The following is a 16,089-nucleotide window of genomic DNA, read 5'->3' as shown; positions in this document are numbered from 1 at the left end:
TGTCAGGTTGGATGTGGAGCGTTGCTGCACAGCTATTTTCAGGTCTCTCCAGAGATGTTAGATCGGGTTCAAGTCCGGGCTCTGGCTGGGCCACTCAAGGACATTCAGAGACTTGTCCCGAAGCCACTCCTGCGATGTCTTGGCTGTGTGCTTAGGGTCGTTGTCCTGTTGGAAGGTGAACCTTCGACCCCAGTCTGAGGTCCTGAGCGCTATGGAGTAGGATTTCATCAAGGATCTCTCTGAACGTTGCTCCGTTCATCTTTTCCTCGATCCTGACTAGTCTCCCAGTCCCTGCCGCTGAAAAACATCCCCACAGCATGATGCTGCCACCACCACGCTTCACCGTAGGCATGGAGCCAGGTTTCTTCCAGACGTGACGCTTGGCATTCAGGCCAAAGAATTGTAACACAACAAAATGTGGAATAAATCAAGGGGTATGAATACTTTCTGAAGGCACAGCTTCCATTTCTGCTCAGTAGTAACAGACTCAAACTAGAGGAATAGAAGGAACAGTATGGGCTTGAGACACCGAAATGTGATTACAGAGGCACACAACTCCCTCGATGTGTGATTAGAGGCACACAACTCCCTCGATGTGTGATTACAGAGGCACACAACTCCCTCGGCGTGGGATTACAGAGGCACACAACTCCCTCGACATGTGTGTGTGGCACCCATATAGGGCTGGGCGATATGGCCTAAAAATCAGATCTCTATATTTTTTTCAGACTTACGTGCGATTCACGATAAATATCTCGATTCTCTTCATGTTTTCAATAAATAAGCTTTGTAGTACAATTAATGTTCAAATGCACCGCATTTCAAACCGTCAGCAATAATCTAATGAATTCAGGGCTTGTGAAATTATACCTAGGCTAAATATAAGCTATCTGCAAACATTAGACCCACTAATTATGTAATTATTTTATCAGAATAGTTTAACCTGCTTTTTTTTTGCAATAATCACTGATCTGTTCAAGTCTGTCTATGAAAATGCCCTTGTTTGTTGTTACAGCTGTAACCAGAACCATCCATAATGCACATTCAGTCATAATGACTAACTTCTGGTAGCAGGCATTAACCTATAGACATTTAACACGGGTCTCATCAACAATCTCTCAAGCCCACGTGCTAGTGATTGATTAGCCAGCTAATCTTTACATTTCAAGTTTAGCCAACTTGGATCTATTTGCTAGCTAACAAGGTTGAACAGTTGAATTGTTATGAACACACCCTTCTGTCCGTCTCCAACTGTTTGAACATCACGTTTATCCTGTCCACTTTGTTCAGCTGTTGAAATCAAGTTGCCTACCTTATTTCTCAGAATGAGAACAGGTTGCCAATACCTTATATAAATGTTGTTTTACGATTATTGCACATTTATAAAACATAGACTAGACAGCTGGTATAACAGTCTTTGGCTAACATGCTGCTAGCAGTACCCCAATGCCGGGCGCGACAAACTGAGCATTCATTTCCCAGAATCAATGTTCCCGTTTTAGTAGTGTCCTGCTCTGCGCGCAATTTGAGTAGGTGAGACATTAAAAGGGGTATGGTTAGAAAGGTTAACTTCCCCTCTATTACAGTCAAATAATGTCTCAATGAGTTTGTGTCCATATGACCGATTCTGTTGGACCAAACCTCAAATGCAAATAGTAAGGACAAAGGCTATTTTAGGCTTAGGGGTTAGGTTGAGGGTTAAGGTTGAGGGTTAAGGTTGAGGGTTAAGGTTGAGGGTTAAGGTTGAGGGTTAAGGTTGAGGGTTAGGGTTAGGGGTTAGGTTAGGGGTTAAGGTTACAGTTAGGGGTTAAGGTTGAGGGTTAGGGTTAGGGGTTAAGGTTGAGGGTTAAGGTTACAGTTAGGGGTTAGGTTGAGGGTTAAGGTTAGGGGTTAAGGTTGAGGGTTAGGTTGAGGGTTAAGGTTAAGGTTAGGGGTTAAGGTTGAGGGTTAAGGTTACAGTTAGGGGTTAGGTTGAGGGTTAAGGTTAGGGGTTAAGGTTGAGGGTTAAGGTTGAGGGTTAAGGTTGAGGGTTAAGGTTGAGGGTTAGGGTTGAGGGTTAGGGTTAGGGGTTAGGTTAGGGGTTAAGGTTACAGTTAGGGGTTAAGGTTGAGGGTTAGGGGTTAAGGTTGAGGGTTAAGGTTACAGTTAGGGGTTAGGTTGAGGGTTAAGGTTAGGGGTTAAGGTTGAGGGTTAGGTTGAGGGTTAAGGTTGAGGGTTAAGGTTGAGGGTTAAGGTTGAGGGTTAAGGTTGAGGGTTAAGGTTACAGTTAGGGGTTAGGTTGAGGGTTAAGGTTAGGGGTTAAGGTTGAGGGTTAAGGTTAGGGGTTAAGGTTGAGGGTTAAGGTTGGGGGTTAAGGTTGAGGGTTAAGGTTGAGGGTTAAGGTTGAGGGTTAAGGTTGAGGGTTAAGGTTGAGGGTTAGGGTTGAGGGTTAGGGTTAGGGGTTAGGTTAGGGGTTAAGGTTACAGTTAGGGGTTAAGGTTGAGGGTTAGGGGTTAAGGTTGAGGGTTAAGGTTACAGTTAGGGGTTAGGTTGAGGGTTAAGGTTAGGGGTTAAGGTTGAGGGTTAGGTTGAGGGTTAAGGTTGAGGGTTAAGGTTGAGGGTTAAGGTTGAGGGTTAAGGTTACAGTTAGGGGTTAGGTTGAGGGTTAAGGTTAGGGGTTAAGGTTGAGGGTTAAGGTTAGGGGTTAAGGTTGAGGGTTAAGGTTGGGGGTTAAGGTTGGGGGTTAAGGTTGAGGGTTAAGGTTGAGGGTTAAGGTTGAGGGTTAAGGTTGAGGGTTAGGGTTAGGGGTTAGGTTAGGGGTTAAGGTTACAGTTAGGGGTTAAGGTTGAGGGTTAAGGTTACAGTTAGGGGTTAGGTTGAGGGTTACGGTTAGGGGTTAAAGTTAGGTTATTGTTTAGGGAAAATAGGATTTTGAATGGAAATACATTTTAGGTCCCCACAAGGATAACAAAACATGCTGTGAGTGTTTGTGTGTGTGTTTACGCCCAGCTTTCCTCTCAGGGAGGGGTTGCTCGCTCAACGTGACCTGATCCTCCTCTGACATCTGCTCCACAGCTGCATGGGACTTAAGGGACAGGGGTAGCAATGGATCTCAGAGCAGACTCTGGTGAAGAGGTAAGGCCAGGGTAATGGATCTCAGACACTGGTGAAGAGGTAAGGCCAGAGTAATGGATCTCAGACACTGGTGAAGAGGTAAGGCCAGAGTAATGGATCTCAGACACTGGTGAAGAGGTAAGGCCAGAGTAATGGATCTCAGACACTGGTGAAGAGGTAAGGCCAGAGTAATGGATCTCAGACACTGGTGAAGAGGTAAGGCCGGAGTAATAGATATTGTAGAAGACACTGGTGAAGAGGTACAATCTTAGAAAAAAGGTGCTATCTAAAAGTGATTTTCAGCTGTACCCATAGAACAGTGGTCACCAACTGACGGTCGACTGGTTGATCTTCAAGGCAGTCCTAGTCAATCAACAAACATTTCTGTAGAAAAGCCGACCATTAAGGCTTGTGTTCCTTTAAAAAATAAAAATATTTGTGCTTCGCTGTTGGCGGTAGGTGCACTTGATTCAGAAGCCCTGGGCACCGGGTAAGCAAAGTGTTCCCATTTTTAACCATTTCATTTTGTCTGAAAAGAGAAAACTCCACCAACCCGGCGGACTGGGAGATCTGTGGCTAAATTGAGCGCGCCTACAGGGCTGGCCAATTGGATAGCTCAAATGACCACGCCTACAGAGCTTCCACGACCCCAAGCCACAGCATAGTTTAATACTAGCCTATGTAATAGTTTAATACTAGCCTATGTAATAGTTTAATACCAGCCTATGTAATAGTTTAATACTAGCCTATGTAATAGTTTAATACCAGCCTATGTAATAGTTTAATACCAGCCTATGTAATAGTTTAATACCAGCCTATGTAATAGTTTAATACCAGCCTATGTAATAGTTGAATACTAGCCTATGTAATAGTTTAATACCAGCCTATGTAATAGTTTAATACCAGCCTATGTAATAGTTTAATACCAGCCTATGTAATAGTTTAATACTAGCCTATGTAATAGTTTAATACCAGCCTATGTAATAGTTGAATACTAGCCTATGTAATAGTTTAATACTAGCCTATGTAATAGTTTAATACCAGCCTATGTAATAGTTTAATACCAGCCTATGTAATAGTTTAATACTAGCCTATGTAATAGTTGAATACTAGCCTATGTAATAGTTGAATACTAGCCTATGTAATAGTTTAATACCAGCCTATGTAATAGTTTAATACCAGCCTATGTAATAGTTGAATACTAGCCTATGTAATAGTTTAATACCACCCTATGTAATAGTTTAATACTAGCCTATGTAATAGTTTAATACCAGCCTATGTAATAGTTGAATACTAGCCTATGTAATAGTTTAATACTAGCCTATGTAATAGTTTAATACCAGCCTATGTAATAGTTTAATACTAGCCTATGTAATAGTTGAATACTAGCCTATGTAATAGTTGAATACTAGCCTATGTAATAGTTTAATACCAGCCTATGTAATAGTTTAATACTAGCCTATGTAATAGTTTAATACCAGCCTATGTAATAGTTTAATACTAGCCTATGTAATAGTTTAATACCAGCCTATGTAATAGTTTAATACCAGCCTATGTAATAGTGTAATACTAGCCTATGTAATAGTTTAATACCAGCCTATGTAATAGTTTAATACCAGCCTATGTAATAGTTTAATACCAGCCTATGTAATAGTTTAATACTAGCCTATGTAAAACATGTAATAACTTTTTAAAATCATGACAACAGAGAGACTGTCAAAGAATACAGAAAAGAGCTGCTGTTTTTATGAGTGAGTTCATGTCTTAAGTTTTTTATTCAACACTATTACAAAACATAAAACGCGCTTCTCTGTACTTCCACTTGCACTGCAATGAGTGAGTAGCCGAGTGAATCGATAGCCCTGCATTTTTATTATTATTAGCAGCTCGTCGTGTCTATTTTAATTACAGAGGAATGTTTCACTTTCTCTGGTCAGAGGAACAACATGAATTTGTGCATGACTGAGGCAGACGTGGTGCGACTCGAGACCCTGAGAGGTGGACCCTGTGCTGGTCTCTTCCTCCCTCTGCTGAGACTAATGCCATGTTCAAAACAACTGGGAACTCGGAAATCTCTGAATTCCGACTTCAGTGCATTCAAGACAACTGGGAAGTCGGGAAAAAAAACTAGATCCGACTGGGAGAAATAGTTTTGAACGGTCATCCGACTCGGAATTCCAAGTCTGAAACTTGGGCTTCTTTCTAGAGCTCCGACTTTCCGACCTGAAGATCACTGACGTCATGTTTTGAAAGCCCCATGACCATCAGTCCAGTAAAATAAAAAAGCAAATTATTTATATTTATGGTCCGCAGTGCCTCGCAAGTGCTACACCAACTGATCTATTTTGTTATCAAAGCTTGAGTTTTCAAATATAACATGGTCTGAGAATAACAATATTGGCAGGCCAGGCATATAGCCAAAATGCTGTGATAATGTATTAGGTCTACTGCCCAAACATCATTCCTATACAGAACTGTTTTTTTTAGGTTAATCTGAGTGATAGATCTTGGCTTGCTTTTTAACTGCGAAAGTGATCTTGACTTAGAAAAGGTTGTTGACAACTGCTCTCTAACTTCTAGCAGACCTATAGCAGGGGAGACAGTCCAGTTCCTCTCAACCTTCTAGCAGACCTATAGCAGGGGAGACAGTCCAGTTCCTCTCAACCTTCTAGCAGACCTATAGCAGGGGAGACAGTCCAGTTCCTCTCAACCTTCTAGCAGACCTATAGCAGGGAGACAGTCCAGTTCCTCTCAACCTTCTAGCAGACCTATAGCAGGGGAGACAGTCCAGTTCCTCTCAACCTTCTAGCAGACCTATAGCTGGGGAGACAGTCCAGTTCCTCTCAACCTTCTAGCAGACCTATAGCAGGGGAGACAGTCCAGTTCCTCTCAACCTTCTAGCAGACCTATAGCAGGGGAGACAGTCCAGTTCCTCTCAACCTTCTAGCAGACCTATAGCAGGGGAGACAGTCCAGTTCCTCTCAACCTTCTAGCAGACCTATAGCAGGGGAGACAGTCCAGTTCCTCTCAACCTTCTAGCAGACCTATAGCAGGGGAGACAGTCCAGTTCCTCTCAACCTTCTAGCAGACCTATAGCAGGGGAGACAGTCCAGTTCCTCTCAACCTTCTAGCAGACATATAGCAGGGGAGACAGTCCAGTTCCTCTCAACCTTCTAGCAGACCTATAGCAGGGGAGACAGTCCAGTTCCTCTCAACCTTCTAGCAGACCTATAGCTGGGAGACAGTCCAGTTCCTCTCAACCTTCTAGCAGACCTATAGCAGGGGAGACAGTCCAGTTCCTCTCAACCTTATAGCAGACATATAGCTGGGGAGACAGTCCAGTTCCTCTCAACCTTCTAGCAGACATATAGCTGGGGAGACAGTCCAGTTCCTCTCAACCTTCTAGCAGACCTATAGCTGGGGAGACAGTCCAGTTCCTCTCAACCTTCTAGCAGACCTATAGCAGGGGAGACAGTCCAGTTCCTCTCAACCTTCTAGCAGACCTATAGCAGGGGAGACAGTCCAGTTCCTCTCAACCTTCTAGCAGACCTATAGCTGGGGAGACAGTCCAGTTCCTCTCAACCTTATAGCAGACCTATAGCTGGGGAGACAGTCCAGTTCCTCTCAACCTTATAGCAGACCTATAGCTGGGGAGACAGTCCAGTTGCTCTCAACCTTCTAGCAGACATATAGCTGGGGAGACAGTCCAGTTCCTCTCAACCTTCTAGCAGACCTATAGCAGGGGAGACAGTCCAGTTCCTCTCAACCTTCTAGCAGACCTATAGCAGGGGAGACAGTCCAGTTCCTCTCAACCTTCTAGCAGACCTATAGCTGGGGAGACAGTCCAGTTCCTCTCAACCTTCTAGCAGACCTATAGCAGGGGAGACAGTCCAGTTCCTCTCAACCTTCTAGCAGACCTATAGCTGGGGAGACAGTCCAGTTCCTCTCAACCTTCTAGCAGACCTATAGCAGGGGAGACAGTCCAGTTCCTCTCAACCTTCTAGCAGACCTATAGCTGGGGAAACAGTCCAGTTCCTCTCAGCCTTCTAGCAGACCTATAGCAGGGGAGACAGTCCAGTTCCTCTCAACCTTCTAGCAGACCTATAGCAGGGGAAACAGTCCAGTTCCTCTCAACCTTCTAGCAGACCTATAGCAGGGGAGACAGTCCAGTTCCTCTCAACCTTCTAGCAGACCTATAGCAGGAGACAGTCCAGTTCCTCTCAACCTTCTAGCAGACCTATAGCAGGGGAGACAGTCCAGTTCCTCTCAACCTTCTAGCAGACCTATAGCAGGGAGACAGTCCAGTTCCTCTCAACCTTCTAGCAGACCTATAGCTGGGGAGACAGTCCAGTTCCTCTCAACCTTCTAGCAGACCTATAGCAGGGGAGACAGTCCAGTTCCTCTCAACCTTCTAGCAGACCTATAGCTGGGGAGACAGTCCAGTTCCTCTCAACCTTCTAGCAGACCTATAGCAGGGGAGACAGTCCAGTTCCTCTCAACCTTCTAGCAGACCTATAGCTGGGGAGACAGTCCAGTTCCTCTCAACCTTCTAGCAGACCTATAGCAGGGGAGACAGTCCAGTTCCTCTCAACCTTCTAGCAGACCTATAGCAGGGGAGACAGTCCAGTTCCTCTCAACCTTCTAGCAGACCTATAGCAGGGGAGACAGTCCAGTTCCTCTCAACCTTCTAGCAGACCTATAGCAGGGGAGACAGTCCAGTTCCTCTCAACCTTCTAGCAGACCTATAGCTGGGGAGACAGTCCAGTTCCTCTCAACCTTCTAGCAGACCTATAGCAGGGGAGACAGTCCAGTTCCTCTCAACCTTCTAGCAGACCTATAGCAGGGGAGACAGTCCAGTTCCTCTCAACCTTCTAGCAGACATATAGCAGGGGAGACAGTCCAGTTCCTCTCAACCTTCTAGCAGACCTATAGCAGGGGAGACAGTCCAGTTCCTCTCAACCTTCTAGCAGACCTATAGCAGGGGAGACAGTGCAGTTCCTCTCAACCTTCTAGCAGACCTATAGCAGGGAGACAGTCCAGTTCCTCTCAACCTTCTAGCAGACCTATAGCTGGGGAGACAGTCCAGTTCCTCTCAACCTTCTAGCAGACCTATAGCTGGGGAGACAGTCCAGTTCCTCTCAACCTCTAGCAGACCTATAGCTGGGGAGACAGTCCAGTTCCTCTCAACCTTCTAGCAGACCTATAGCTGGGGAGACAGTCCAGTTCCTCTCAACCTTCTAGCAGACCTATAGCAGGGGAGACAGTCCAGTTCCTCTCAACCTTCTAGCAGACCTATAGCAGGGGAGACAGTCCAGTTCCTCTCAACCTTCTAGCAGACCTATAGCAGGGGAGACAGTCCAGTTCCTCTCAACCTTCTAGCAGACCTATAGCTGGGGAGACAGTCCAGTTCCTCTCAACCTTCTAGCAGACCTATAGCAGGGGAGACAGTCCAGTTCCTCTCAACCTTCTAGCAGACCTATAGCGGGGGAGACAGTCCAGTTCCTCTCAACCTTCTAGCAGACCTATAGCTGGGGAGACAGTCCAGTTCCTCTCAACCTTCTAGCAGACCTATAGCTGGGGAGACAGTCCAGTTCCTCTCAACCTTCTAGCAGACCTATAGCTGGGGAGACAGTCCAGTTCCTCTCAACCTTCTAGCAGACCTATAGCAGGGGAGACAGTCCAGTTCCTCTCAACCTTCTAGCAGACCTATAGCTGGGGAGACAGTCCAGTTCCTCTCAACCTTCTAGCAGACCTATAGCAGGGGAGACAGTCCAGTTCCTCTCAACCTTCTAGCAGACCTATAGCAGGGGAGACAGTCCAGTTCCTCTCAACCTTCTAGCAGACCTATAGCAGGGGAGACAGTCCAGTTCCTCTCAACCTTCTAGCAGACCTATAGCTGGGAGACAGTCCAGTTCCTCTCAACCTTCTAGCAGACCTATAGCTGGGGGAGACAGTCCAGTTCCTCTCAACCTTCTAGCAGACCTATAGCTGGGGAGACAGTCCAGTTCCTCTCAACCTTCTAGCAGACCTATAGCAGGGGGAGACAGTCCAGTTCCTCTCAACCTTCTAGCAGACCTATAGCTGGGGAGACAGTCCAGTTCCTCTCAACCTTCTAGCAGACCTATAGCAGGGGAGACAGTCCAGTTCCTCTCAACCTTCTAGCAGACCTATAGCAGGGGAGACAGTCCAGTTCCTCTCAACCTTCTAGCAGACCTATAGCAGGGGAGACAGTCCAGTTCCTCTCAACCTTCTAGCAGACCTATAGCAGGGGAGACAGTCCAGTTCCTCTCAACCTTCTAGCAGACCTATAGCAGGGGAGACAGTCCAGTTCCTCTCAACCTTCTAGCAGACCTATAGCAGGGGAGACAGTCCAGTTCCTCTCAACCTTCTAGCAGACCTATAGCAGGGGAGACAGTCCAGTTCCTCTCAACCTTCTAGCAGACCTATAGCAGGGGAGACAGTCCAGTTCCTCTCAACCTTCTAGCAGACCTATAGCTGGGGAGACAGTCCAGTTCCTCTCAACCTTCTAGCAGACCTATAGCAGGGGAGACAGTCCAGTTCCTCTCAACCTTCTAGCAGACCTATAGCAGGGGAGACAGTCCAGTTCCTCTCAACCTTCTAGCAGACCTATAGCAGGGGAGACAGTCCAGTTCCTCTCAACCTTCTAGCAGACCTATAGCAGGGGAGACAGTCCAGTTCCTCTCAACCTTCTAGCAGACCTATAGCAGGGGAGACAGTCCAGTTCCTCTCAACCTTCTAGCAGACCTATAGCAGGGGAGACAGTCCAGTTCCTCTCAACCTTCTAGCAGACCTATAGCTGGGGAGACAGTCCAGTTCCTCTCAACCTTCTAGCAGACCTATAGCTGGGGAGACAGTCCAGTTCCTCTCAACCTTCTAGCAGACCTATAGCTGGGGAGACAGTCCAGTTCCTCTCAACCTTCTAGCAGACCTATAGCTGGGGAGACAGTCCAGTTCCTCTCAACCTTCTAGCAGACCTATAGCTGGGGAGACAGTCCAGTTCCTCTCAACCTTCTAGCAGACCTATAGCAGGGGAGACAGTCCAGTTCCTCTCAACCTTCTAGCAGACCTATAGCAGGGGAGACAGTCCAGTTCCTCTCAACCTTCTAGCAGACCTATAGCTGGGGAGACAGTCCAGTTCCTCTCAACCTTCTAGCAGACCTATAGCAGGGGAGACAGTCCAGTTCCTCTCAACCTTCTAGCAGACATATAGCAGGGGAGACAGTCCAGTTCCTCTCAACCTTCTAGCAGACCTATAGCTGGGGAGACAGTCCAGTTCCTCTCAACCTTCTAGCAGACCTATAGCTGGGGAGACAGTCCAGTTCCTCTCAACCTTATAGCAGACATATAGCTGGGGAGACAGTCCAGTTCCTCTCAACCTTCTAGCAGACCTATAGCTGGGGAGACAGTCCAGTTCCTCTCAACCTTCTAGCAGACCTATAGCAGGGGAGACAGTCCAGTTCCTCTCAACCTTCTAGCAGACCTATAGCAGGGGAAACAGTCCAGTTCCTCTCAACCTTCTAGCAGACCTATAGCAGGGGAGACAGTCCAGTTCCTCTCAACCTTCTAGCAGACCTATAGCAGGGGAGACAGTCCAGTTCCTCTCAACCTTCTAGCAGACCTATAGCAGGGGAGACAGTCCAGTTCCTCTCAACCTTCTAGCAGACCTATAGCTGGGGAGACAGTCCAGTTCCTCTCAACCTTCTAGCAGACCTATAGCTGGGGAGACAGTCCAGTTCCTCTCAACCTTCTAGCAGACCTATAGCTGGGGAGACAGTCCAGTTCCTCTCAACCTTCTAGCAGACCTATAGCTGGGGAGACAGTCCAGTTCCTCTCAACCTTCTAGCAGACCTATAGCTGGGGAGACAGTCCAGTTCCTCTCAACCTTCTAGCAGACCTATAGCAGGGGAGACAGTCCAGTTCCTCTCAACCTTCTAGCAGACCTATAGCAGGGGAGACAGTCCAGTTCCTCTCAACCTTCTAGCAGACCTATAGCAGGGAGACAGTCCAGTTCCTCTCAACCTTCTAGCAGACCTATAGCAGGGGAGACAGTCCAGTTCCTCTCAACCTTCTAGCAGACCTATAGCAGGGGAGACAGTCCAGTTCCTCTCAACCTTCTAGCAGACCTATAGCAGGGGAGACAGTCCAGTTCCTCTCAACCTTCTAGCAGACCTATAGCAGGGGAGACAGTCCAGTTCCTCTCAACCTTCTAGCAGACCTATAGCAGGGGAGACAGTCCAGTTCCTCTCAACCTTCTAGCAGACCTATAGCAGGGGAGACAGTCCAGTTCCTCTCAACCTTCTAGCAGACCTATAGCAGGGGAGACAGTCCAGTTCCTCTCAACCTTCTAGCAGACCTATAGCAGGGGAGACAGTCCAGTTCCTCTCAACCTTCTAGCAGACCTATAGCAGGGGAGACAGTCCAGTTCCTCTCAACCTTCTAGCAGACCTATAGCAGGGGAGACAGTCCAGTTCCTCTCAACCTTCTAGCAGACCTATAGCAGGGGAGACAGTCCAGTTCCTCTCAACCTTCTAGCAGACCTATAGCAGGGGAGACAGTCCAGTTCCTCTCAACCTTCTAGCAGACCTATAGCTGGGGAGACAGTCCAGTTCCTCTCAACCTTCTAGCAGACCTATAGCAGGGGAGACAGTCCAGTTCCTCTCAACCTTCTAGCAGACCTATAGCTGGGGAGACAGTCCAGTTCCTCTCAACCTTCTAGCAGACCTATAGCAGGGAGACAGTCCAGTTCCTCTCAACCTTCTAGCAGACCTATAGCAGGGGAGACAGTCCAGTTCCTCTCAACCTTCTAGCAGACCTATAGCAGGGGAGACAGTCCAGTTCCTCTCAACCTTCTAGCAGACCTATAGCAGGGGAGACAGTCCAGTTCCTCTCAACCTTCTAGCAGACCTATAGCAGGGGAGACAGTCCAGTTCCTCTCAACCTTCTAGCAGACCTATAGCAGGGGAGACAGTCCAGTTCCTCTCAACCTTCTAGCAGACCTATAGCAGGGGAGACAGTCCAGTTCCTCTCAACCTTCTAGCAGACCTATAGCAGGGGAGACAGTCCAGTTCCTCTCAACCTTCTAGCAGACCTATAGCAGGGGAGACAGTCCAGTTCCTCTCAACCTTCTAGCAGACCTATAGCAGGGGAGACAGTCCAGTTCCTCTCAACCTTCTAGCAGACCTATAGCTGGGGAGACAGTCCAGTTCCTCTCAACCTTCTAGCAGACCTATAGCAGGGGAGACAGTCCAGTTCCTCTCAACCTTCTAGCAGACCTATAGCAGGGGAGACAGTCCAGTTCCTCTCAACCTTCTAGCAGACCTATAGCAGGGGAGACAGTCCAGTTCCTCTCAACCTTCTAGCAGACCTATAGCAGGGGAGACAGTCCAGTTCCTCTCAACCTTCTAGCAGACCTATAGCAGGGGAGACAGTCCAGTTCCTCTCAACCTTCTAGCAGACCTATAGCAGGGGAGACAGTCCAGTTCCTCTCAACCTTATAGCAGACCTATAGCTGGGGAGACAGTCCAGTTCCTCTCAACCTTATAGCAGACCTATAGCTGGGGAGACAGTCCAGTTCCTCTCAACCTTCTAGCAGACCTATAGCTGGGGAGACAGTCCAGTTCCTCTCAACCTTCTAGCAGACCTATAGCAGGGGAGACAGTCCAGTTCCTCTCAACCTTCTAGCAGACCTATAGCAGGGGAGACAGTCCAGTTCCTCTCAACCTTCTAGCAGACCTATAGCTGGGGAGACAGTCCAGTTCCTCTCAACCTTCTAGCAGACATATAGCAGGGGAGACAGTCCAGTTCCTCTCAACCTTCTAGCAGACCTATAGCTGGGGAGACAGTCCAGTTCCTCTCAACCTTATAGCAGACCTATAGCTGGGGAGACAGTCCAGTTCCTCTCAACCTTATAGCAGACATATAGCTGGGGAGACAGTCCAGTTCCTCTCAACCTTCTAGCAGACATATAGCTGGGGAGACAGTCCAGTTCCTCTCAACCTTCTAGCAGACCTATAGCAGGGGAGACAGTCCAGTTCCTCTCAACCTTCTAGCAGACCTATAGCTGGGGAGACAGTCCAGTTCCTCTCAACCTTCTAGCAGACCTATAGCAGGGGAGACAGTCCAGTTCCTCTCAACCTTCTAGCAGACCTATAGCAGGGGAGACAGTCCAGTTCCTCTCAACCTTCTAGCAGACCTATAGCAGGGGAGACAGTCCAGTTCCTCTCAACCTTCTAGCAGACCTATAGCTGGGGAGACAGTCCAGTTCCTCTCAACCTTCTAGCAGACCTATAGCTGGGGAGACAGTCCAGTTCCTCTCAACCTTCTAGCAGACCTATAGCTGGGGAGACAGTCCAGTTCCTCTCAACCTTCTAGCAGACCTAGCTGGGGAGACAGTCCAGTTCCTCTCAACCTTCTAGCAGACCTATAGCTGGGGAGACAGTCCAGTTCCTCTCAACCTTCTAGCAGACCTATAGCAGGGGAGACAGTCCAGTTCCTCTCAACCTTCTAGCAGACCTATAGCAGGGGAGACAGTCCAGTTCCTCTCAACCTTCTAGCAGACCTATAGCAGGGGAGACAGTCCAGTTCCTCTCAACCTTCTAGCAGACCTATAGCAGGGGAGACAGTCCAGTTCCTCTCAACCTTCTAGCAGACCTATAGCAGGGGAGACAGTCCAGTTCCTCTCAACCTTCTAGCAGACCTATAGCAGGGGAGACAGTCCAGTTCCTCTCAACCTTCTAGCAGACCTATAGCAGGGGAGACAGTCCAGTTCCTCTCAACCTTCTAGCAGACCTATAGCAGGGGAGACAGTCCAGTTCCTCTCAACCTTCTAGCAGACCTATAGCTGGGGAGACAGTCCAGTTCCTCTCAACCTTCTAGCAGACCTATAGCAGGGGAGACAGTCCAGTTCCTCTCAACCTTCTAGCAGACCTATAGCTGGGGAGACAGTCCAGTTCCTCTCAACCTTCTAGCAGACCTATAGCAGGGGAGACAGTCCAGTTCCTCTCAACCTTCTAGCAGACCTATAGCAGGGGAGACAGTCCAGTTCCTCTCAACCTTCTAGCAGACCTATAGCAGGGGAGACAGTCCAGTTCCTCTCAACCTTCTAGCAGACCTATAGCAGGGGAGACAGTCCAGTTCCTCTCAACCTTCTAGCAGACCTATAGCTGGGGAGACAGTCCAGTTCCTCTCAACCTTCTAGCAGACCTATAGCAGGGGAGACAGTCCAGTTCCTCTCAACCTTCTAGCAGACCTATAGCTGGGGAGACAGTCCAGTTCCTCTCAACCTTCTAGCAGACCTAGCTGGGGAGACAGTCCAGTTCCTCTCAACCTTCTAGCAGACCTATAGCTGGGGAGACAGTCCAGTTCCTCTCAACCTTCTAGCAGACCTATAGCAGGGGAGACAGTCCAGTTCCTCTCAACCTTCTAGCAGACCTATAGCAGGGGAGACAGTCCAGTTCCTCTCAACCTTCTAGCAGACCTATAGCAGGGGAGACAGTCCAGTTCCTCTCAACCTTCTAGCAGACCTATAGCAGGGGAGACAGTCCAGTTCCTCTCAACCTTCTAGCAGACCTATAGCAGGGGAGACAGTCCAGTTCCTCTCAACCTTCTAGCAGACCTATAGCAGGGGAGACAGTCCAGTTCCTCTCAACCTTCTAGCAGACCTATAGCAGGGGAGACAGTCCAGTTCCTCTCAACCTTCTAGCAGACCTATAGCAGGGGAGACAGTCCAGTTCCTCTCAACCTTCTAGCAGACCTATAGCTGGGGAGACAGTCCAGTTCCTCTCAACCTTCTAGCAGACCTATAGCAGGGGAGACAGTCCAGTTCCTCTCAACCTTCTAGCAGACCTATAGCTGGGGAGACAGTCCAGTTCCTCTCAACCTTCTAGCAGACCTATAGCTGGGGAGACAGTCCAGTTCCTCTCAACCTTCTAGCAGACCTATAGCAGGGGAGACAGTCCAGTTCCTCTCAACCTTCTAGCAGACCTATAGCAGGGGAGACAGTCCAGTTCCTCTCAACCTTCTAGCAGACCTATAGCAGGGGAGACAGTCCAGTTCCTCTCAACCTTCTAGCAGACCTATAGCAGGGGAGACAGTCCAGTTCCTCTCAACCTTCTAGCAGACCTATAGCAGGGGAGACAGTCCAGTTCCTCTCAACCTTCTAGCAGACCTATAGCAGGGGAGACAGTCCAGTTCCTCTCAACCTTCTAGCAGACCTATAGCAGGGGAGACAGTCCAGTTCCTCTCAACCTTCTAGCAGACCTATAGCAGGGGAGACAGTCCAGTTCCTCTCAACCTTCTAGCAGACCTATAGCAGGGGAGACAGTCCAGTTCCTCTCAACCTTCTAGCAGACCTATAGCAGGGGAGACAGTCCAGTTCCTCTCAACCTTCTAGCAGACCTATAGCTGGGGAGACAGTCCAGTTCCTCTCAACCTTCTAGCAGACCTATAGCAGGGGAGACAGTCCAGTTCCTCTCAACCTTCTAGCAGACATATAGCTGGGGAGACAGTCCAGTTCCTCTCAACCTTCTAGCAGACCTATAGCAGGGGAGACAGTCCAGTTCCTCTCCAACCTTCTAGCAGACCTATAGCAGGGGAGACATTCCAGTTCCTCTCAACCTTCTAGCAGACCTATAGCAGGGGAGACAGTCCAGTTCCTCTCAACCTTCTAGCAGACCTATAGCAGGGGAGACAGTCCAGTTCCTCTCAACCTTCTAGCAGACCTATAGCAGGGGAGACAGTCCAGTTCCTCTCAACCTTCTAGCAGACCTATAGCAGGGGAGACAGTCCAGTTCCTCTCAACCTTATAGCAGACCTATAGCAGGGGAGACAGTCCAGTTCCTCTCAACCTTATAGCAGACATATAGCTGGGGAGACAGTCCAGTTCCTCTCAACCTTCTAGCAGACCTATAGCTGGGGAGACAGTCCAGTTCCTCTCAACCTTCTAGCAGACCTATAGCAGGGGAGACAGTCCAGTTC

At 48.3% G+C, this 16,089-nt stretch overlaps 1 protein-coding gene across 1 annotated transcript in view; it reads left to right on the top strand.

The window, feature by feature from the left end:
* The first annotated feature begins 3,084 nt into the window (after window positions 1-3,084).
* Window positions 3,085-16,089, top strand: part of LOC121584283 (acidic proline-rich protein PRP25-like) — a 62,675-nt gene continuing 49,670 nt past the window's right edge. Inside the window, exon 1 of the mRNA XM_045225896.1 lies at window positions 3,085-3,114. Within this exon, the coding sequence (XP_045081831.1) occupies window positions 3,085-3,114 (30 nt within the window). The remainder of the gene's footprint in view (window positions 3,115-16,089) is intronic.

The sequence above is a fragment of the Coregonus clupeaformis genome, chromosome 16, assembly GCF_020615455.1.
Source record: "Coregonus clupeaformis isolate EN_2021a chromosome 16, ASM2061545v1, whole genome shotgun sequence".
NCBI classification, from domain to species: Eukaryota; Metazoa; Chordata; class Actinopteri; order Salmoniformes; family Salmonidae; genus Coregonus; species Coregonus clupeaformis.
This window is presented reverse-complemented; position numbering and strand designations above follow the sequence as displayed.